At 42.7% G+C, this 23,562-nt stretch overlaps 1 protein-coding gene across 2 annotated transcripts in view; it reads right to left on the bottom strand.

The window, feature by feature from the left end:
- The window catches only part of MAP4K4 (mitogen-activated protein kinase kinase kinase kinase 4), a 165,863-nt gene that overhangs the window by 27,189 nt on the left and 115,112 nt on the right, over positions 1-23,562 (bottom strand). For both annotated transcript variants that reach the window (XM_082480565.1, XM_082480566.1), the window contains exons 9-16: positions 21,069-21,147; positions 18,896-19,071; positions 18,143-18,215; positions 17,461-17,671; positions 10,039-10,200; positions 7,840-7,926; positions 6,931-7,155; positions 2,673-2,834 (exon numbers count right to left, since the gene is read on the bottom strand). In XM_082480565.1, coding sequence (XP_082336691.1) covers positions 2,673-2,834; positions 6,931-7,155; positions 7,840-7,926; positions 10,039-10,200; positions 17,461-17,671; positions 18,143-18,215; positions 18,896-19,071; positions 21,069-21,147 — 1,175 coding nt within the window. The remainder of the gene's footprint in view (positions 1-2,672; positions 2,835-6,930; positions 7,156-7,839; positions 7,927-10,038; positions 10,201-17,460; positions 17,672-18,142; positions 18,216-18,895; positions 19,072-21,068; positions 21,148-23,562) is intronic.

Raw genomic sequence — 23,562 nt, 5'->3', positions numbered from 1 at the left:
GGAGAGGAAATATATTGAATGTTTCCTTTTTGTTCAGTTCCATCTCAATTTTAAATATGTGCATGATTCATAGTTTGGGTTGATACCAGATGAAGAGAAAAATTAACTCTGAGCAATAACCTCAGGGATATTTTTAATTCTTTCCTGAATATAGTAATGATTTGTTAACTTTGCATAATAAATTGCCTCTCTGAAATAGCTGCATTCTGTAAATCATTGCCAATTTTATATGAAGCTTCAATATTGTACTTAAGGTTGGTTACCATTAACCCGTTGGCTGAATACCTACATTATGATCTGCCTTCCAAAATACTGTTACCAATGCTGGCACAAGGGCACGGTCTTCCCAGTGCCCAGGGTATCACATCCTTAAAAAAAAAGTAATTAATAATAAAAAAATAGCACACATCTGTCTTTCTACTCCTTACCCTTGGAGGCACCTCGTCACTGTCTGATCTAGCCCAAGCCTTTTGGGTGGGGTCGGGTACCTCCGACTTAGAGTCAGAACTCTGATTTAGCACTTCACTGCGTGAAGGTGGATATGGGTCCTGGGAACGAAGATGGTGATGAGCAAATTTGGGAGAAGGGTCACTGAAGGAATGGGATCGCGAGACAGGGGAAACATTGTTCTTGAGAGATGCCAGATGGGACCACTGTACCTTACAAGAAAACAAAACATAAAACATTCAATGCGCTCAGTATAACTGGCTTTCCAATTAACACAGAATAAAGGCAGGTGGGGCGGGCAGAGACAAATTGGTTATGGCATTAGGTAAGCGTGGGGTGGAATCAATGCACTTAAAAGCAAGGCAAGCGCCCAAAGAACGTAACAGACTGAAAATACAGCACATATGCACTTTTTGTGAGATACGCTCTCCACATACACATACACTGGTGCCCGGCAGAAAAGGCGACCTAATATCCGCACCATGAACCTGAGCCCAAAGGCCACTCAAGACAGAAGTTGCCTGCTCTTCCCTGGTCTTCAGTGGGCTTTGGTCAGGTCTCATGGCAGCACTGCTGGGTTGGGAAATTTGAAGTGGATATCCAATTGAAGAAATGTACAAAATTAAAGAATGCTGTAAAATGTGCAAAGTGACAAACATTTATGTTACCTAATAAATTTAGGAACTAGATACAGTTCCAAACTTTTGGAGAAAGACCATAACACAAAAGCCTTTATTCCTTTACAGTCATTGCAATATATATAAAAAACCTGTAATATATATTGTATATAGTATATATATGTACAATGCATATTATACTTACATCATATATGTACCATATACTGTACATATATACATATTTATACACAAACTAAGCACGCACGTACACGCACACATATTCAATTACACATACTAAGAAGGCACAAGAGTTAGAACTCTGTTGGGATTTCCATTGAAATTCATATTGATCCTTCAGCCTACTCTCTCCTTGTGTATAAACCTTCATTTCAGAGTTAATTTCTGAAACTAAGGAGGAGGAAAGGTCACAACTGAGGAACACACTGCTTTCATACCTGATAATTAAGCAAACCTTTGCTTTCAACCCCAGTTTCAGTAGGCTGGTTGTATTTGTTTTTTATATGATTATTATTTCCTCAATTTTAATACACACAGCTGTTGAAGAATATGATTATCCTTAATATGAGTGGAAGACCAGACTGTAAAAGTAACTGGCACAGAGAGCATGAAGATACAAGTCCAATATTTTGAAATAGTCATAGAGGTTTGAATAAAAGCCAGGAATTAATGAGTAAGAGATGAAGTTCTGTCCTGATTTCTCCCACTCTCCCGTCTGCTCAAATTCTCCTGTTGCCCAGAAGGGTTGTAATACCTAGTCACAATCAGGGACGGTTTTAGCTTGCACTGTCACCAGCAGATTTAATTTGGGAGAAGAAAATTCTGCATGGAAACAGAGGGACTGAATGCAGAACTATACTGTTTAATTTAGCGTATCTAAAGCACTCCGAATTTATGGGCTATGTCTAAATTTTAGACAAAGGTTACTTTTTAAATCCATGCTGTAATTCCTATGAGAGGTACAGATACCAAGATCTGGAAGCTCTTCATTAGAAAACAACAGAATGATGGCAGCCGCACAGCTTCAATGGTTTCAACCTCTTTTTGATTTTCCAGGGGTGGTACAGAGCTCTATTTAGCAACTGTAAGCCTACTGACAACAAACTTGCTTTTCTTAGTCATGTTTTGTAAATCTCTTTGAAGTAGTGCTCGTACTATAAAAAACCACTTGTTTAGTTAGATTTTTCCGCAAGAATTTTCAAAAACTAAGCCAGCTCACTTCTTTCCTGAGCATCGTCTTTGGTAGTAAGTATCTTGCACAGATCAAATTCTGAACTGTAAAAGTGTACTGTAACTGTCACCAGTATTTAGCCCACTATTCCTCTGTTGCACAGACAATAATAGTAATGCAACAGCTGTAATGTAATTATAATATTAAAAAAAAAACCACACCAAACCCACAAATCTATCAGTTTATCAATAAAATAAGCAAAAATAGATAAAGAGCAAATCTGCCAAATAAACTGCTCTGCATAACAGCGCTACCCTTTACGCAGGACTTTCTATGTGCCAAGATCTGCAAATGTGAATGAAACATGTTGGGACTTCTGCATTTCCTCCAGGCTCACTGAGATTTTCCTGTGCACTTACCTGGGGCTCCATCGGCCTCTGCAGGGCAGGCTGAGCAGGTTCTGAGTTTCCATTGGAAAAGGACTCTGATCTTGAAGGCACTGGTGGCTCCAACACTTTGCCCATCTGTTTAGACTGTGCTTCGGGGGAGCCCTGATTAGTTTTTCTAAATCTTTCCTCCACCTAAGCGAAAATAAATGCAGATTAAGCCTAGAGTCAATAAAACCAATTACAGCAGAAATATCAAGGTGACTACCACCTTTCCCTTACCATAAAGAAACCAAATACATTTGGGGCTTGGCAGGATTTTTTCCCTACCACTTTCACCAGCAATGTAAAACACAGAGTGAACTGCACCAAAGTACCAAGTAAGCCAATATGGAAAAACCATACTAGGCAAGAGGTTACAGCAGATAGTAAGATGTGAAGTGATATGATGAAGACCATTATGAGGCTTCTTTCTGCCTAAACTACTTAGTATTTTCCTCCGAGACAAAAGGATATGTGAAACCAGAAACAACTTCACAACATAAAAGTACGTTTCCCATTGCTATCCCTTACTGTAGTTACCCACCTTACTCAACCGATGTTACTTAATTATCTCCTCTCCTGTGCTTGTCTCTTTGGCAGTGCAAGAAGAGATAGGATATGCTTCTCTACCTGGTAACACTGGAGGCTGTTCACCTTTAGGTATGAAACTGCAGGACGGGTCATCCTCTCTCTTATCAGATAGTCGCCAAAACAACCTCACAGGCTGCAGAGAACAGCCCCAGCAGCTTGTTTCTGGTTCTCAAGAACATGTAGAAGTGATCGTACACTAATCTAGAGAGCTCTTCAAGGAGAAGACTAAACCAGAAAGTTCTCAGACCTCAGAATAACATCAAGTGAGGTCCCCACGCAGAAATATCGCCTCTTCCAACGCCACAGCATTGCAAACAAAGTGAGCAGTATGAAGGGCAAGAGATGGAGGGAGGCTCAAGGCAGAAAGGAAATATCCTCCCATTTCCTAAGACAGTCTGCTGCTGGAATCAGGGCAGCCTGTGTGTTTCTGCCAGGGATGCTGCCGCTGAGGAACACTGAATTCTCAGCACTTTATCAAAGCGTCAAAGAAAGATCAAACTGGCAGCTTAGGCTGATTTCATTTGTTGAGATGCTACTCACAAGATTTGCTTTAACCCTTGCACCTGGAGCACAAAACCAGTATTGGGGTGGTTTCCTAATTGTTCCCTAGCAGTGATGGTCTGGAGAGACTGGCTGTTCATATACCCATGCCAGAAGACAGAGGCAAGCTTCCAGGACTCCTTAGCCAGGATGCTTTACAAACCCAATCTGCCTCTGCTTTCCAAAATTTGAGGACAGTAACAGTTTGCCTATGGGAACAAGCAGACCAGCTCCTGCCAGGTCTACACAAAATACATCATGTCTAGGGAAATACAACAATAATGGAGGCAAGCATCTTCACCATACAATCATTTTCACCACCGTGTTCGACTCCACAGAGCCATCTTTAGAGTTGAAAAAACAGGCCAGACTCCTTGTTACGAACAGAACAAAGAAAAGCCCCAAGTCTTTATGTCTGAAGGAAAAGGCTTTCAACCTCTCTAGCTGTAGACGATAGGAGGTTTCCTCCACAAAGCACACAGACTGCACGAGCCATAAGTCCTTAAAACCAGGCAAGAGGTGGGAAGGAGACAACCAGTGCATCCCAGGATAGAAACAGGCCCTGTTCCAGTCATCCAACTGTCTGGACCAGAAAACAGTATTTAGCTGCATTTCTCACTCTAATCTTCCCACTGTTTCCCAGAGCCAATCTTTGAAGTCCTTTTCCTTAATCCCCATTGCCACTGGAACAGGAAAAAAAAAAACCAGCCTAATCCCCATTAGACTTTGCCAAGCAGGAAAGTTAGCCCACTTTGGCTTATCATCCTGATGGTCAGCATCTCCGCAGATAGAGACTTTCTGCAGAGAGCAGAAAGTATGAGGCGCAGAATACTCGCTCCAAGTCCAATGTCAAGAATGACATTAGAGTTAATGCCTGCTTTTAAGATTAACTGGTGTTGCTCCCACTGCCAGGCACCAAGATATCATAGCTATACTCCTATCACACGTACACAGCAATCCCTGGGAAGATCTGACTAATAACTCAATTTTTCTGTGCCTTCACTTTACTCCTTCTAGCTAGAGTAATTACAAAAGAAAAAGACCACAATAGAAAAATAGCTGAGTCAGTGGTTCTGCTAAAGGATGTAACACTTTGAATCTTCAGGAGTTTCTCCCTTTTTCAACTCTGAAAGGAAAATGGGAGACGAGGAACAGAGATGTTTCTGCGTGCAGCCCCTGGTATCAATACAGGCTGGAGCATGAAGGGATTAAGAGCAGCCCTGTGGAGAAGGACTTGGGGGTACTGGTGGGTGAAAAACTAGACATGAGCCATCAATGTGTGCTTGCACCCCAAGAAAGCCAGCTGTATCCTGGGCTGCATCAAAAGCAATGTGGCCAGCAGGTCAAGGGAGGCGATTCTGCCCCTCTACTCCACTCTCCTAAGACCCCACCTGGAGCACTGCATCCAGCTCTGGAGCCCATAAGAAGGACATGGACCTGTTGGAGCGGGTCCAGAGGAGGGCCACAAAAACGGTCAGAAGGCTGGAGCACCTCTCCTATGAGGACAGGCTGAGAGTTGGGTTTATTCAACCTGGAGAAGAGAAGGCTCTGGGGAGACCTTATTGTGGCCTTTCAGCACTTAAAGGCAGCTTATTAGAAAGATGGAGACAAACTTTTTAGCAGGGCTTGTTGCAACAGGACAAGGGTTGATAGTTTTAAACTAAAAGAGAGAAGATTTAGACTAGATAGAAAGGAGGGAATTTTTTACGATGAGGGTGGTGAAACACTGGAACAGGTTGCCCAGAGAGGTGGTAGATGCCCTACCCCTGGAAATTTCAAGGTCAAGTTAGACAGGGCTTTGAGCAACCCATCTAGTTGAGGATGTCCCTGCTTATTGCAGGGGGGTTGGACTAGATGACCTTTAAAGGTCCCTTCCAACCCAAACTATTCTATGATTCTATCCCTCCAAAGCTAGCCTTCAGGTTGAACAGGAGTGCTGGACTGGCACTGTGCTTTCACTGAGGCGGGCCAGGAGCAAGGACAGGAGGGCTGGTTCCATGCCTGCAGCACCACATACCAGACAAGTCTGAACTTCTTCCAGGAGAGAGAGACGTACCAGATACTTCAGCGACCAAGAGGAATGGATGAGATAGCACAAACAGGGTTTATGAAAAACTTGGACAACAGCATCTACAAGTAAATGAGTTTGTGCTCCCCAAGCCCAAACAGCCATACTTCAAAGGCAATGAAGCACTAGTGGACAAAGGTGGACCGAAAGCTATTTTATCATGTTCAACAGCCCCAAGGATTTTTTTGTTCTTGTTCCAAATGTATTTACCTAGTTCCCACATGCTGGTGATGAATGTTATTAAGAGCTTTGACCAGTATTGCCCAGTCTAGTGGTTTGTGGGCAGCACGGTGCTCAAGGGAAACGTAAGAATAAGACTGCTGAAAGAGAGCCAAGTATGCATCAAAGAAGCAATTACTTGCTTAGCAATGTTACCCGTGGACCAGCGAAGGCAGGGGACCACTCACTGAAACAAACAGCACTCTGATGATTTCAGATCGACTTGTGAATGCCCAAAGTCCAAGAAGGCAGCACCAAAGAGTTTCATAAGAGCAGGATGTGATCTCAGAAGAGAATACTTAACACTTCAAAAATGAAACTAATGAAATTCGGATTTGTGTAATGAGAAGGAAGTTTCCAAGAGCATGGGCTAAGGCACCAAATACGTGAACAGGTGCTGTGTGCAAGCATCCCTCATAGGTTCATGCTTTCCGACCGCTTCCCAATTTCTAATCGCCAGTACTTGCCAGAGACACAGATCGCCAACTGCACCAATGCTTCCTGTGAAAACAGGATGATGTCTGATGAAGTGCAGATGAGATTAAGTTCCTGATGTGAGGCTTCCGAAACCAGGTCCCCTCAGCCTGCAGCCTTCCAGAATTTCTTTCCACCCTTTATACCTCAAAACTCTGAACTCCAAAGACTGCAGCAGAAGTACTCAGAAGTATCCCTTGGGTTTGGAAACCAGCAACCACCATTTTCAAATAACCTGCCTCTCATGAGTGATGCTTTGACCTCCGACTGTACTATAGCAGAACCACAGTGACCACGACGCCAACAGACAGGGGCAAAGGAGCAGGCAGCCGATTCCTGCCCACAAGCAGGACTTACCTCCCGCGCTCTTTCAGCAGGCTCATAGTGGGATTTTGGCTCGGGGGTATGATAGCTTTGCTTATTTCTTTCTTGCTGCTGCTGCTGCTGCTGCTGCTGCTGCTGCTGCTGCTGCTGCCGCCTGTGATCATGCTGCAGCGACAGGAGGTAGGCTTGCTCCTGCTGCAACTGGCGCTGGAGACGCTCCGCCTGTCGGTGTTCCTCCATCTCTCGCCATCTGTATTCCTTTGAGAGAATGCGTGAGTAATTCAAGACATGATACTGACTGTATGGTGGATGTGTCCCTATCCATCCCGTTAAAAATGCACCTTTCTGGTTGTTGTTGCTTTTTTTTCTTTATATAATTTATTTTTAATTTCACTGTTAAAGTGTAGCCAAGAGCTAAGTTAGACCAATATGGCATGTGTCTCGTGTTGGGAAAGTTGAGAGTGTACTGCTAAGCTTCATATGATTGGAGAGTTATGTCAAAACTGATTTTTATTACAGGAAAAAAAAAAAAAAAAAGAGTTATTTATACTAAATCCAGTGTGAAGTTCATAAAACAATGATTTAGACCAACACTAGGCCATTGTATCCCAGGGTGGATTTACATATCATGTGTGCTTTTGATCTGCAACGTAAGCACTCTAGTTCTTCACTGAATGCCAAGGTCTGTTGAGAAACTCGACCACCACACCAGAACTGTTCCACTTTAACATAAAGCCTCCTCTTACTGCCCAGACAGCAGTGTGACCATACAGCACTTCTCATATGTGCCTGTCAGCCCACAACGCTAGCATAAATGGCTTTTTAAATCAAGCTCCTTTGTTGTCATACTGTCAGTGCAGCTGTGCCCGACTAAGGGAAGCCTAGGACTGGCCGGATAAATGGATCCTATAGCTACTGAACAAAACAGATACAGTGCTTTACCAGTAACATGGCCTGCTCCTGGAGCAGCTGCTGCTGTAGAATTTCCAAGTGCCGCTGCTCCTCTTCTAGCTGTCGCCTGATATACTCCTGTCACATAGAAATTACCCAGCAATAAATTTATTCAAAAGGAATGCATCAGAACCCCCTGGGTGGAACACCACACGCTACTTCCCCAGTTCAGCTTTAACGAGAAACGCACTTCAGGATGGATTAGTGCCTGCAGAACAATTTAGGAAGCCCTGCCTCCTAGGCATCGGATTTTGGCCCCTTCCATTCTGGAATTTGGACTCCTGCAAACGCTGCCGGCACGGGCCAGGGCTGGTTTACGTATTTTGGAAGTGGTTTCAAGAAGCAGCAAAATGCACTTGAAGGTTTTGGAAAGTTAAAACACAGCAAGTCTGACTCAACACAGCCAACACAAAGTCACATGCAAGTTGTATTAAACATTAGTTTGTTGCACTGGTGCGATGAACTGTTAGCAACAGCTAGAGCCAGGCGTAGTGTAGGCAGACCTGGAGCAAGCTCCCCCAGAGGGGCTCTGCCAAGCCCAGTTGGGACCTGCCCTGCCATCTCCCCTGCCGCCCTCACCAGAAGCTTCTCCTGAGCAGACGCTGCCAGCCTTGCTGAATTATGCGATGGTTATGACACAAACAAACATCCACCAGGAAACAGATATTAGACCAAACTCGCTTGCTCTTGCCATCTAGCCATCTCTTCACCTGCAGCCTCAACAGGTCGAGACATTTACCCGCTGCTTCGCCTGACCCCCTGGAAGAACTCAAACTCCGAAGCACCAAACCCAAGCTGGTAACATCCTACCATGCAATTAATGGAAGTATGTAACATGTGCATGCGCACACACACAAGCACACGCACACATTTACAGTGTATGCATAAAGAAATTAATGGATCAGTGATACAGTGATGGGAGCTATAGAAAGTCTTGTGACAGACTGATGAGATACACTATACTGTTGTTACGCACATTGGCTGAGCCATAGTTCAGGGTAACAAAAATTCTAAGAGGGGGCATGTCTTTTCTTCTAAAACAAAAAGTAAAATGCAGGGTGGTTCAGCTTGGCCACATCAATTAACCATTTGTCATTATTGGCACTGTGCGTAATTAGCATTTCAACAGTTTAAAAAGCAGCTGGGGGAATACCCGGTGTCTGCCCAAAAGTAAATTGCTGTGCTGTAATTGGAGATTTTCCATATATTTTTTCCCATTGGTTAGTCTTCTCTCCTTTTGACTCAAAAATCTTTGAAATATACACAAACACAATAAAATTGCCCAGTAACACAATCATCAATGATCTCAAATACAGTGATTTTACATATGAAAAAATTAAGGTATATCAGGCCAAAACTAGCATTCCTGAAGTTAATGGGAAATTTACAATCAGCCTCTAGCACAGTAGTTTTGGCCCTTTATTTGGGATCAGTATTTTGCAGCACGTGCACAGTAATTATTACCCTGATTATCACCCCGATTAAAGTTTTTAAAGGATTTTAAAACATGCAGATTTCATGCATAAATACAGCAGCCGAATTTCACAGTCTAAAAGGTTTCTCACCTTGTGCTTTCAATGTATTAAGGACACACTGACTCAACTTAAGATATACTTGCTGCCTGAACTGGCATACACTATTAGAGCTGATTTTAAACAGACAAGAGTTAAGAGAGAGAGATTGCATATTTAAGTTTTAGGAAGGAAAAACCTCTGCAGCTCAAAGATTCCATCTCAAATTCGGAATATTCAAAGTTTGTGACGAGCCTCTGACCAATTCTGGGTGCCAGAAGCTGTCACGCAACAGAGCAGCCCTTCTCTGGGAAGCCTTCTCAACAGGGGCATGTCCTGCAGGAACCACTGATCCAGCAAGACAAGCCCAGAAACGATTTTCAGCCCCAGTGATGATTTCACCAATTCTGATGGTTTTTAGCCAAGCCCAGGGGCACGAGCTGAATTTAGAATGAGTACTGCAATGAGGCTTCTTTTTTTGAGGGAATGTTGAGGCTGCCAGAATTTTCCATAAAGCCCTATGATCCATGTTAGTGCGTTTGCTGTCAGAGACAACAAAGATGAAAGGGTCAGCGTTAGGTTGCCTCTAAGCTGCTTTAGGCTTACTAATTTTTAAAAAATTAAATTAGAATTTAGAAGAAGCAAACCTATTGAGTATATATCTGTATCATGGACTCACCTGCTCCCTTTCTACCCTCCTCTTTTCCTCCTCTGCTCTTCTTCTCTCTTCCTCTTCCTTACGCCTCCTCTCCATTTCTTCCAGACGTCTCTTTTCTTCCTGTTCTCTCCGCCTTTGCTCACGCTCCTGTTGCCTTCGAGCTTCCCGTTCTCTTCTTTGTTGCTACAAAAAGGGAAAAGAAACCACAAAGTTTTACTTTTGTTGTTATCAAAGAAAGAGGTGGGGTTGTTTTCTACTGTGAAGGGAGCGATTTACCAGGACTGGCAAGCTCTGCAACTGAGTGACAAAACATTTTATGCAAGTGTTCCACCAGGAAACTAACTTATACCCAGCACACAAATATCCCTAAAAGCAGCCTCGCTTACTCTCTCTGGTTTCTTCACGCACACACACAAAATCACGTACCATATTCCAGACAACCGCGGTGTGGAAGCTCACTGCTGCTCTTCAAGAGAGGCTCACATTGAAATCTCAATCTTTGAACAACTGTTGAACTCAAATCTTAATCAGAGCGACAATTTTCTTGACTTCAACGCTTTATCTAAATGTTGCCACAAGGGAATTATAAGCCCCACTGAATCAGCTAAAACTCAAATGACAACTATGTGAGCTTTCGGTAAGCAGCCTCTCTCTTGTTACGGTTCATGATCTGCTAAGAATTTGGCCGTGTTTGACCAACAACCAAGCACTGCCCAAAACTTTGCCCAAGAGAGAAGGAAGGCTGACCAACAGCACCTCAGCCCCTCCCAAAACATCAAAAACACCTGTATGTAAAAGAGGAAAAACAGCTGAGCTAAGCTTTTACACTTATACAGATAAGCTTTCACGCATGACCCAAATGCAAACTGGTCCTGATAAGTCTGCTCAAGTCTGAAGAGAACCTGGAAAACGGGTCTAGAAAGCATGAAATGACTCATTTATGTCTACAGAGCACCACATATGACTTCAGAGGAGACATTTTAAATGCCCATACAGTCGTGACCAACTCTTCCTGCACTTCTACAGAAGCATCCAGTTACTCCTCCTACCTCGAAATCCCAGGCAGCCTCCCACAACTGCGTAAGTGTCAAAAGACCCAGCTGTCTCCTGTTCAACCATCAACTGGGAATATCTCTGCAACATTCACTTCCATTACATATTTCTACAATATGCTAGAGAATCATAGAAGAAATTTAAACCAAAAAAGCATACTCAAATTTAATCCCAAGAACAAAATGAAAACCTACATTGATTATTCCTTTTCACGTTGAAGTTAAAGTTAATACTATCACCAATTTCTGTTGAAGCAAAGCTGGCACAGATTTGCCAGTCTTAAGGCACTCCAAGTAGTCTTGCAAGAACATTCAGACTAAGCTTTTATTTGGGTTCACAAATCCAGTTACTGGTGTGCGTTTCAAAGTTGCGCTCAACTGAACAAGCAAAGGCCACTCTACGCTCCCTGTGTTACTACACAGGATGAGCTTTCTCTGCTCAGCTCATTACCCTGCATGACTATGAAGTAATTGAAAGCTTTTTCCGTCTTCTGGAATCGATACTGACGTGACGGTGGAGAAGAAACACTGGGAGAAAAAAAGATGCTTAAGAATTAGTAGCACTTAAATAAAACAGGCTGCTTTCCGATTCTCTTTAACTAGCTGCAGTTTTGGGAAAGATGCAACTTTCCTGAAGACCACTGTTCAAATATACCCACTCTATAACTACGACACCTTCCTTCCTGGCCCATAGCATCATCCTGGGGTCACTACCACCTTCCTGTGCCACAAGACATAAGCTCTTTTCTCCCCTACATTTTATTTATCTTCTCAGAAGCACAGCTTCCTTACTCTTGCATCTCCTCCCCTGACCAAACTCATCTACCAGCCTTTTCTCTCTTGCTTAAGCAAGCTCTCTTCAATGAATGTAGATATAAAAATAGCAAAAGTGCTGGAAGGCAGCTATGGCACGCGGTGCGTTTCATAGGTTTCACTGCTTCCCCTCCTTCATTTTTTAAGCACTGTAAAAGGATTAAGTAGGCACTTTTATTTCTGAATATACGCATCTGTGTCAAACAATTTCTATATTTAAGTCAATATATTCAGGTGCCTCTTGGCTAATCAAGTCTGACAGGCCCTTTGTTTAAGAAAACTAAGATGTGAAGTACAATAATTCTGTTGCCCCGAGGATGCAAGAGACGGCACGCTGCTGTCTGGTTAATATGCACATTTATCAACGCAAACACTTCTTAAACATATGAAGCCCGTCTGTCTGACAATATTGTGTTGACATTGTTAAATGGATATATTGCAGATCTTGGGGTGGCATCATTCTCACTATAAGGAAGATGGGCAGAGCTTAGGTCTTTCGGATGAAACAAATCCATAGCCTCTTGAATCAATGAAGAAGTATTCAGCAGTAACTATAAACAACTGAACTTAATATGAGAAAAATAAGTTACAAACTGAGTAAGAGAGCCGATTTCCCCTGGCATCATGAAATAAACAAAATCACCTGTTAAAAGATGAGATTTTTAAGCAAACCTTGAGCTAGTTTGCTAGCTCAGCACAGACAGTAGATATTTATTACCCAGCAAAAGAAAAAGAAGGAGTCTCTGCCACTGTGGGTTTAAGTCAAATCTCCAAAACACAAATGTGCTATTGTCTACGAGCCAAAGTACACAGAGAGATGGGGCTTCTCGGCATCGCTTCCGCCTGTCCGTCAGACACCGCCTCAGCCCCTTGCTAGGCACAAACATCAGGCACGATCCACTTATTCCGAGCCCTAGCCGTAAGAGAAAAATTTCACTTCCTCTGCACGTGGCCTTTGAAACCTGAGCATTGAACTACTGGCCGCTAACAAAATGGAATTTACTTTTAACAAGCCCAGGGAAAGGAAGCCTACAGTGATAAGCATCTCTTGGGTTCTAGTCTACATCTTGTCTAAGCGATGGCAAAGCTGGTTGGTGGCAAGCCATGGTTGACCCAAGCTGGCTTCCAGAAGCAGCCCTTTTGCTGACTTCCTACCATCTGTTTGTTGGAACAAGGTTGCCTTCCTGACTGCCTCTAGCAACTCTTCCATGAGGATGCACTAAAGCCCTGGTCACCGTGTTCCTCAGGCTTGCCCAAAGGAGAGGAGAGGGACAGGGAAAACCATTAGGTAAAACCAGCGTCAGTTCTGTTTATAAAACTTGGGCTTCTGAAGTCAATAAGTGTGATTGTTAGATATTATAATTCTTACCATGCACTACAAAAATGGCCTGATGTAAAACAGTGTTGCTCAACAGAGAGCAGGTATAGATCTGGATTCACTGAAATTACGGATGCATATCCAGATCTTCTTTAGTTGGACACGATATTACCAACTTTCTTGTATACGTGAGATGAAAAGCTTATTTTCAAGGAGCTAACTGTCAACCAGAAGGTAAGGGCAGGAACTCTTTAAAGAAATTTCAGATATGCCAAAACAGAATTTTGACAGAGCCAATAGAGCCTCAAATTACTGCATTTCACAAAACCAGCATTTACTAAGCCAACGATAAAAAAAAAGATACAGAAAGCACTGTGTCAGTACTCTGGCTCCTTATCTAGGTTTAGGGTGCACTAATGACGATCTCATAATGGTACCCGACATCTCCAAACTGGAAGACCATGCAGTAGAACATGGTTTACCAGGAGGGGGCAATGCAACTACACATGCAGTTGGTGTATACCAAGGAATTCAGGACCTCCTTCATACAGGGAATTGCTGAAGATAAATATAGACCCTCTAATTTTATATTCATAAAATATTATTACTCTGTCTTATATTCAGATGAAGGTCGATAAACACATATATTAATGATTTATTTCACAAAGAATACGGTAGCCTGGTATCAGCTTGGGAAGAGGATAGGAAAGATTAATAAACAGACTTTCACTTAGCCCACACTAGAGACAAAGCAGAAGTAGAACTTCTTATTCAGTACCAATCCAAACTGCAAGCAATTCAAATTAAGCAGATACGAATAATCTCCCCGTCTTTAAAAGAGACAAAGCCCTGGCAAAAATCGCCTGCAGGTACACCTACATTAGCATCTTGGTTCAGATCAGGAGTGCTCTTTTGAAGTGAATCATCCAGTCATCTCCACTTGCCAGGTTTTGGTTCATAGTTTGAAGATGTCTTGGAGTGCCAGCCACTCCTTTTGGATGAAATTAAAAAGGCAGATGCACTCCAACCACAAGCAGGCACGCAGTCTAGACCTCAGCTACTCCAAAGGAACTCCTCCTGCCTTCAAACACATGGAGTGAAGTCTTTGGGTCCTCAGCACTTTAATTATTGTGCTCCACAAATCTGCTTCTACTGGACTGTACTTCTTGCCAATGGAGCTATAACCTACCACTTCAAAAACATCCATCTTAGGTTCTCATAACCAGGGACAGAGACATCATTTAATGAAGTTATCCTGAACTGTGGAGGTCCACACAGAACACGATTCCTCCATGGCTAATTCTCAATTTCCCAAACCAGACTCAGTTTTGCAAAGTACAAATTCAAATGCCTTTGCATACCCGTCACACTGAACACTGGTGTCTCCATGCTGCTGAACAGAAACACAAACCCATGTTAGAACAGCCTGGAACAGCTCAGATTTCTTGTTTTAACCATCTAAACACTTACATGACATATAGCTGATATTTATGCAACTAATCTTTATATGATTTTTAAAGGGGGGGGGGGGGGAGGACAAGCAATCCCCTTGCCAAAATGTTTCAGGTAACTTTCTGCACTTTGATCACATATCATTTCCACTTCCTAAGTAAAACACAGATTATAAGGTTCCTCCAACGAGTTTTAGAAGTCACCCATATGCCTTTTAAAAAGCAATCTTTTCTCTAATACTGCTGAGAATTACAGTTTTTGGCAGATGTCCTAAACACCGTTCCTGTTGCACTCTTGGTCAAAACTGTCTAGGCTCTGTGCCAGCATTGTAAGAACAAGACCTCAATTTTAATTTAGGAAGCTGGGGGGGTGGGGGTTGGAAGAAGCAGGGGGGAAATATAAGCAACTTGTCCAGGGAGATTATCTAATGCATAAAATTCTTCCCAAAGAATGTTAAACAGGTATATCCAAGCGTGCAATCCATTTTGGTAAAAATGTCAACAAAGTGATGGAAGCCCAGAGATTCAATGCCTGAGACTAATCTTAACTCACGTTACCAACATCTTCATTGTTTACTGACTTCCTCAAAACAGGGGGGGTGAGTTAAGGACAAAGTGACAGCATTTCAATATTTTGGCCTTCAATTGTGTCACAACACTGATGTTTATCTAAATATGTGTCTACTGCCCTTCCCCCATCTTAAACAGCTTGTTTTGGCTGTTGTTTTGTTAAAAATCACTTGGGATCATACATTTTTCCACCACAAGATCCAATGAACTACGGGGATTTTTCTGAAAGCTCAATGTGAGCCTTTTTTTTAATTCACTTTAAGAACAATATGCCTGCCCCATCACCTGCAAAAGGAAACCTTTATAGCTCATCATTCATATTTATGTCTCTAAGGGAACCAGGCTGAGGTTATAGACTGAATAAAAGGTAAAAACCTTTTCTCTTACAAACTTTACATGGTTTACTGTGCAACCTTATTCAGTAATACACCAACTTACACTACATGCCGTCTTGTGGTTACTGAAGCTGTTAGTTCTGTTTTGTATTTTAAAAAGCAGGACTGATTAAACATAACTTTCAGGTAACTGCCTATTCTTTTTAATTGCTCATTAAATTGTGATTTCTGCAACATCCCCAAGAAGTTCAACCCTGTGCAGGCAAAGAGGTGCATTGCTTTGTTTCCACTACAAGTAGCAGCATCTCCTTTATTTTAAAAATAAATTCCAGATTTAAAGCGTTGCACTGATTATTTAAGTTAAATGACCCAGATAATTTAATTGTATCCCCCTTTCTCGCCAAAAAAGTACTGCCTGCAGAACCTGGGAGATTAAAGAGGCATTTAAAAGAACTAATTGATTCCCATACTAAGCAACATTTTAGAGGCTAAGCGGTATCTCAACTTTCGCCCACCTTTGACAATATCAAAAAAATATTTTATTTTCCTACTGTCCCGCGCTCTTTTTTTCCTAGCCTCTTTTTATTATCTGCTCCCCCCGCAAAATCACTACAGAGCCAGAATCTAAAAACAGTTGGAAGAGCTACGATGTTTATCCTGGCGATCTCAGAAGGGTGGGGAAGAAACAGAAGAGAAATGGAGTTTATATGCCTCCCCCTTGTCCCTCCTCCTGGCTTCATGTGTGGCTGAGTCTTTGCTACCAATCCCTCCTTATAGCAGCACTAAACTCCCTTGCACATCAAAAAAGAGGGATAAGGAGCATAATGTGACCTGGAAAGCCATTTGAAATTTTGTATTATTTGTTATGTAAACACGTCATGGGATGCAAATCAACGTTTGGTCCTGGTTGCCTCCTCGTTAAACATTACCAGGGTTTGGAAAACCAGACGGGGTGTAGTTTTTCCACCACTGCTAAGTGAACAGTTGAAACAGCGACTCAAGCAAGAGGTCATTTAAGGACAACTGGAATTTGACCCTGCACTTCCTGAGGAGCCAGAGGATTGGTTTCACTTCAGCTCTGTGTCATACCCAGCTCTGGCCTGAAGAACTGTTTTGAAATCCTCCCACCTCTGAAGCTCACACTGCATATTCCATCTACATATATATAAACGCACACGAGAACTTAGCAGGTGAAAAGTATGGCAGAACAATATTGTACATATACATTAATTTTCTTTTATCTTCAGGTAGTGTACGCAAATTGCATACTTACCATATCACAAAGGTATGATTTACGTATTTGAGATTTTTGCAGAATTATAATTTTAACACTGATTTATAAAACGTATTTATAAATCTAGGTGGCTTTTAGTCATCATGCTACTATGCATGAGAGAGTAATAAAGAAAAAAATAGGCTCTACCTGCCATGAATGAATGCCAAACATGCATGTTTCAGAAAGCTTTGAAGGGAAATTTGAAGCACGTCATGGCCCTCAAAAAGTAATCTTGAGGCACTGCCCACTTTAACAAAAAAATCCATCTGGGAATAATTAATGTCTCCCCTTCTCTACAGCTACCTAAAGTCTAGACATGTTGCCTCGTCTTTGGAACAGAGACCAAGACACAGCCTCCCCCCATATACCTTCAAACAACTTTGGCTCCTGTTGCCTCCATAGGAGCTGCTGGATATTCAAATGCTTTGGAGGTCGGCTCGTATTCAAGTAGTCAGACATTGATTTAAGTGCTTTGCTCTACGTTTGCCAGTGGATTCGAACATGTTGTTTTCTTTCCTGAGATGTGCTGGGGCTACAGGGAACTCTTTTTAAAGGGGTGTGGGAATGGGAAACCCAAGCGGAAGAGGGGCTTTTTTGCCACCCCTTGGCTCCAGCCTCTTGTCTCTACCTCTTCTAGCCGTCTCCTTTGCTCCTTCTGCTGCTCGATGCGCTTCTGCCTCTCTGCCAGCAGCTGCCTCTTGTACTCCTCCTGCTCGCGGAGCTGCTGCTCCTGCAGCAGCTGCTGCCTCCGAAGGGCCTCGGACCGTTCCTTGTTTTCCTGCTGCAGTCTCAGGAAATCACGTCGGAGGGTCGATTCTCCAGGCACATTGACAATGGAACTGCAACAAGAGGAAGTTAAAGCCTCCCGTACAATAAAGCCTGATGGGCCATTAAATACCTTTTCCAAAGCAGGGGAAACATTAATAAAATATAGCATGATGTTAAATTTTAATCTCGTTTCTTTCAGAGCGAAGACACTGGATGCACGTCAAACACACGCTCTCAGTGGAAGGCGTGAAATGAGGCCAAGCAAAATACGGACCAACTCTGACATTGTGGAACCCCTGACCAATTATATTTGCCATAAATCTCCCTCCATCCAGAGCTCGCTGGCTCTAAGCCATAGGAGGGGGAGCTTTAAAACCTTTAGCAGTCACGGAAGAGGTATTCAAACCCTTTGGGTGGTTTGTGTGGCTTGTGCATGCACTTAATAAAGAGACAGAAATTTAGCCTGCTCCTGATTTATAGTCACAGACCTTCAGACGTACTTGGCATGGACTGCCCAGAGCCCTCCCAAAAGCAATTGTTACCTTGGCTCTCCTTCTTGTTCAGGCACTTCCTCCTCTTCTTCCTCACTTCCACTATATTCATACTCCGTCTCATCTAACGGGAAAGAAACAAAGGCTTAGATAGTGCTTATCTTTAATTTTAGGACACTGGGGAGTTGCAGTAGCAACTTTGTGAACCAGTTCCTAACCCCTTCAGCGAGAAGATCTATCGCAGATGCTAGAACTCTTTTTACATACAGAAGCCCACCTTCCCACACTTGTAAAGCATCACAGTGCTTTGCAGCAGACTTTCAGCAAATTCCCTGAACGACACCAGATTTTTCATGTAAGACAAGACACCTGGAGAACCTCGGCACCACCTGAATAAAGAGAACAGGCTGCCCAAGTCATTTGCTTCACAGCTCTTGTGATGGGCTATTTCCTGTGAGTCTGATTTATGGCACCGTTCCAGAAATAAACCTACCACAGACCAAAAAAAGGGAAAGGCATATATGCCAATATCCGCCTAAATACCGTTTAATGCTTGTATGGATGAGGCAGTGGCCCAGAAGCAAGTAAATTTAACTTAAAATAAGGCACCTAATTGACACTTTCTCTGTAGATGACAGAACAAAACCTAAAAACCTGCTGATAGTCAAAATATGAATTACAAAAGAACCTTTCAAGGGTTTGGGTTGTTTGGACCTTTTCTAAGGGTGGGGATTTAGAATGCAAAGTGGGACAAAACCATGTATTTTTAACAAGATGCGATACTTGATTTTAAAAGCTGCATACCTTTCTCTCCTCTCTTCTTCCTGGTCCTGTCTATATGGTCCTTAAGCTGAATTCGGACTTGCCTTTCATTTGGTTGGTCACGTATAAAGGGATGTTTCAAGAGTTGCTCTGTAGAAGGTCGCTGCATATAATTCTTCACTAGACAACCTTCTATAAAGCTGAAAAACTTTTTTGACCTGAGAAAGCAGGAAGGGAAAAAAAACAAAACAAAGTAAGATCACAGGTAAAACTTAGCTCGAACATTTTTTCTGTTCCTCCTCAAAGCCTAATTCCTGTCCTCAAAGAGCATCACGTGCCAGATGATGGTACAAGCACTGTCTACAAGTGTACCTCCTCAACAGAGCTGAGTGGGCTCCAGCTGAGCACTGGGCTGGATGGACACAGAGCTGGATGGACACAGGGCGATACCAACACACCTGAAGTGCTCCGGCACACCCTCACAGTAATGTGCCCTCTTTCACAGGCATAATTGCCCTGAAATTCAGGATCTATTAACGAAGGCAAATCATGCAAACCCAGCTCTGCTACTTCTGGACCAGAGCTGGGTAGCATCCAGCTTGCTTGGAGCACAGGCAGGGCAGCTCTGGTGTGTCTCCACCTGCCCATGCTATCTAAGGGCACGTCTGCTTCAAAACAGCCATACCGAAAGCTGCAAGAACTGCGGCCAACATTCCCCTGACACGAGCAGCGCTGCGCTGCTTTTGTATGCACCTGGGCTCGCTGAGATCGGTCTGCGAGAATTTAAGATTATTTTATTTTTTACTTGAAGACCACACCAAAAAAACCCGCAAACTCATAGAACAATAGGTGGAGTTGAACAGCGTTGTCTGTTCAACACAGGCACTTGGGGTCAGATTCTCCCCGACGCAATTCAAGGGCATGAACCGAACCGAGCTCCTCCTGCACACTGCATGAAATGACAGGGTATGGAAGTTCGCAAAGCTGGAACACCACCTTCCTAAATTTGCACTTCATTTGAACGCTTGAAAGACGACCTCTCCAGGTGGAAGTCACCAAACAAGCTGCCTTGCAAAATGCCAATAATGGAAATATTCAAAACCGCATTTTTCACCGTTTGGCCTATTTTCTCACAACCTGCCACTGAGCACAACATCAAAACAGTTGAGTCACAGCAGCGCTGGCTTTGGCCAGAGATGTTTTTTGATTGATAGGTGCTCTCAACCTGCTCCGGTGCTTGGGCAGCAAACACCTCTACTACACAGTTAAGTGTAAAAACAACGGTTTCCATCCATCGCTGCACTTTCCTACTGTAATCTAAGAGGCTGAATTCAAGGTAACTTTGCTGTTTTTTTTTTATTCCTCACACCTTAAGTGTTATTATTCTAAATAAAAAGGTTCATGAAAGGCTTATGCAAATACTGTATATGCATCTCTATTCCTTGAACTTACGCAGAAAGCAAGTATGAGAGAGGGAGAGGGATGCCTTGACAGTCCAAGTGCATAAGTAAGTCAATCCAGGCAAAGACCAAGCCCAGCAAGCAAGCCAAGTTGATATTTTGTTGATACTGAATAGGCAGTCAAATCACTTCATTATTTTGACAGGATCACAGCATCCTGTGATCCCATTCAATCTATACGAAACCTCTTTCTAGGGAGTATTTTTGTTTCATATGTGCCAGTTGTAACCAGTAACTGGGAGGAAATCCTCCGATACTAATGGATTCTTCTCAGCTGGCAAGAAGTGCATACCCAATTCCAATCGTTTACAATAATTATAGTAAAAGCCTTCATTAGTTTTAATAGCTCCTTTCAACTTACCAACTAGAACACTATAGTACTGTTCTGTTTCTGTGTTATGATACATCTGAGAAAACATACTGCATATTAAAAGTGCTGCGGGAGTTTATTTTTTAAAATACGGATCCATTTGTCACCTTAATACCGATGCTGCTCTGTCTAGAAAGAAAGCTTGGCTTTTATTTTCACACAATTCGAGATAAAATTTCTCTGGGACAAACAGAACTAAATAAACAACGCACGCTTGCTATTTCATGCTTTGATTCAGTGGCACAGAAGATAACCACTGAGTGATTTTTGCTAGCTTAAATTGCCTTACAGTTCTGTGGAAGCAATACCAAAACAGCATGCAATGAGACACCAGAAAACAACGTGCTACAGAAAGGACTACAGACAAGATATAACTAATACATACCATTTCTTGGATTTTAACCGTGGGGGAGGGTTCCTGGGTATCAGAAAGAGTGCCCTCATGGGATGCATGTCACAAAGCGCTGAAGGAAAGAAAACAAAACCGAACAGAAACATACAGATGTCGGCTTAGTTGCTCTCTGGCAATACCACGGCTTCAGCTTCTACAACCATTCCCACCATCCCGACCGCACGTGCAGCAGATGCAGACAGCAACACAGCTAAATGGAATTAGCCCAAAATGACAACAATTCCACAGCTCAATATGCCAAGGGTGACCCCAAAAAGAGAAAGAGATCGAGGCACGGATTAACCTTCAGAATCAACCATGATGGGAACATCTGTGCATGGCCCTCCTCCAGCCCCAAATCATCTAACGTACGTTCTGCTCAATAAAATGTCAGGAGATGATGATGGCAGAAGGGAAGAACACAGTCATTGTTTCATACAAGCTTCCCTCCACCTGCCGTTCTCTCCCATTACGGAGGATGCCTTAGTTTTACTCTCCAGACTTGGAGATTTTCTTTACTCCAAGGCCTGACAGTTTTGAAGCATGGGAGGGTCTGTATCAAAAAAAGGATTCCTTGCAGAACTGAAATGCAAACCCGTGACTCTTGTCAAAAAAAGGCCCATTGGTTTCAGTACACATTAGTGGGAGTCCGGGATCTCTGCTGGACAGCCTTTCCTCCTGTTCCATAGGAAAGCACCACGGCAGAGCCAACTCAGGGAAACAAGGGAGCAGGGAGGGAAGCTGCCCAAGAAAAGTCACTAGAAGCAAATTCTCTGTTTTTACCATCTTCCTATGCTTGACCTCTTGGACCACCAGTCTCAGCCTGAATGATCACTGCAGGAAGAAGTAACGCTTTCCAAACAGCAGAAATTCAGGAGAAACAGACTGATGTGAAGAGGATTCTGGATTCAGAAATAGGGGGCCACAACCTTGGCAGAGAAGCCCCTTGGATGCCTGTGGATCCCATCAGACCACCAAGCTTAGAGACGGACTCTTCAGCCGCTGCTGAAGGCAGAGCCCACGTGCCAGAGGACAGACCAAGGCAAGAGCTGTTCAACATTTACATCAGACCTTTGCTTATTTCTCAAAAGCCCCTCGTGCTTTTACATAAAGAGGGGCCAAGCTCTGCTTCAGTTTGGAAATGAAAAAATATTATTGTCCAAATCCAGGCTTACAAAACCCACAGACACAGCTTTTAATTGAAAGCCATCCGGGCAACCCAATGCACCGAACAAAAAGGTACAGCAAAAAGGAGGTCAAGTGGTAGCTCAAATGCTGTTAATATAGCGCTGGCTGAGGTGTCCTGGGAGTAGCTCTCACATGGGCATGCATGCAAATGTGCAATTAGAAAGAAAGAGAAAAAAAACAAAAAAAAACAAAAAAAAACCCAAAAAAACATCAGACCTCACAAAACATGAATCAAAACAAGAGCCTTGTGATTTGATTTATAAATTTTACATTAACAACAACAACAACAAAATCAGGCAGCGGCTATAATGAAATGACCATATTTTAGCTAGGAAAATATCAACACTTTATTTCAACACGATTATTTCAAAAACAGAGGTTTCAAGCTGGGCTGTGGTGTGGTGGTTGTTTATGTGTAAAAAAAAAAAATTAATTAACTCACTCTTAGGTACCTTAGACTGTTATTTTTTAAATTCAGAGCTCCAGTTGGGGGTGAGGGTAAGCATCTTTGCTAGTTCAATAAGGACTTTCATAAAAATTAACATTAAAAGCCAAAACATTGTGCCTAATTTCTTTTCTTTTTAAGTTCTTCAGTCCCCCTCGCACATATCTGCTGTCTGCAGAAAGAATAACTACGTGAGGGGAAAATAAGCTATAAAAAGTCGTGCATTTTTGGTTTACAGGTTTCCCTCTCAAAAATACCGATATCAAATGGTAAGTATTCTCATTTGGGGAGCATTAAGTTCAATACTTTGCGCTGAAGATGGATTTACAGTTTAAGTCATCTCATTGCTAAGGAAGATCAACACCACCCATCGACGAGTAGAAACACGACGAGTAGAAACACGAGAAGCGATGTTAGCATTACCCAGACGGACAGAAAGCCAACACAGAAACAATTGCTACAGATGCTTTTTTCATTAAGGTCAGTTTTCTCGAGGCCCCACTGCCCCTCTCCCCAGCTGAGGTTTCAGCATCCCAGGCCAGGGATACACAAATTGGGACACAACTCCACAACACAATATACTACCCATAGGAAGGAAGTCTGACACTCAATTAGCTTCCAAATATTCCTGCTATAGAAATTAAATTACTGCAGCCTGCACTGTAGTCCTTAAACACAATCCTATCTTTATCAAAAGCATTGCTATTTATGGGATTTTATATTTATAGGCCAGACAAAATCATAGAGAACAGAAATAACACGAGGATACTTTCAGAAACCTCAAAACTAGGCTTGGATTACAACCAGCATCTCCCAAGTATACATTTCAGTCTTAATCAGCCCACTGGAGAAGCA

Source organism: Vanellus vanellus, assembly GCF_965231255.1.
Source record: "Vanellus vanellus genome assembly, chromosome: 1".
Taxonomy (NCBI): Eukaryota; Metazoa; Chordata; class Aves; order Charadriiformes; family Charadriidae; genus Vanellus; species Vanellus vanellus.
The sequence above is the reverse complement of the archived record's forward strand: the minus strand, read 5'-3'. Positions and strand labels throughout refer to the sequence as shown.